This window comes from Rhodotorula toruloides (assembly GCF_000320785.1).
Source record: "Rhodotorula toruloides NP11 unplaced genomic scaffold Scaffold12, whole genome shotgun sequence".
NCBI classification, from domain to species: domain Eukaryota; kingdom Fungi; phylum Basidiomycota; class Microbotryomycetes; order Sporidiobolales; family Sporidiobolaceae; genus Rhodotorula; species Rhodotorula toruloides.
Genome location: NW_015622972.1, coordinates 570,632 through 570,903, shown reverse-complemented (window position 1 = coordinate 570,903; position 272 = coordinate 570,632). Strand labels below are relative to the sequence as shown.

Below are 272 nucleotides of genomic sequence, written 5' to 3'. Positions count from 1 at the left end.
GAGGAGATTGGTGCTGAGGGAGAAGAACCTGTCGCAGACCGAAGGAGTGGTCAGCGCCCGTTCTTTTCCTCCGGCGGGCTCTGCGCGTCCACAGCACCGTCTCATCGTCCGAAGACGAGCTCCTCCTCCGCCCCAACCCGCCGCCGCCGCCTTCGCAGATGAGGAGGACGACGGAGACAAGCCTCCGCTTATGAGCAAGCTCGTCGTCGTCACGTACAACATCCACCGTAGCCCAGACGTCTGGGCGCAACTCGTCAACTTGCCCGCACTTT

The 272-nt window shown here is 62.9% G+C and overlaps 1 protein-coding gene across 1 annotated transcript in view; it reads left to right on the top strand.

Moving 5' to 3' along the window:
• The window catches only part of RHTO_01318 (reverse transcriptase), a gene marked incomplete at both ends in the record, with an annotated part of 5,718 nt that overhangs the window by 700 nt on the left and 4,746 nt on the right, over positions 1–272 (top strand). The window contains one exon of the mRNA XM_016415001.1: positions 95–272. This exon is cut by the window's right edge and continues 667 nt beyond it. Coding sequence (XP_016273222.1) covers positions 95–272 — 178 coding nt within the window. The remainder of the gene's footprint in view (positions 1–94) is intronic.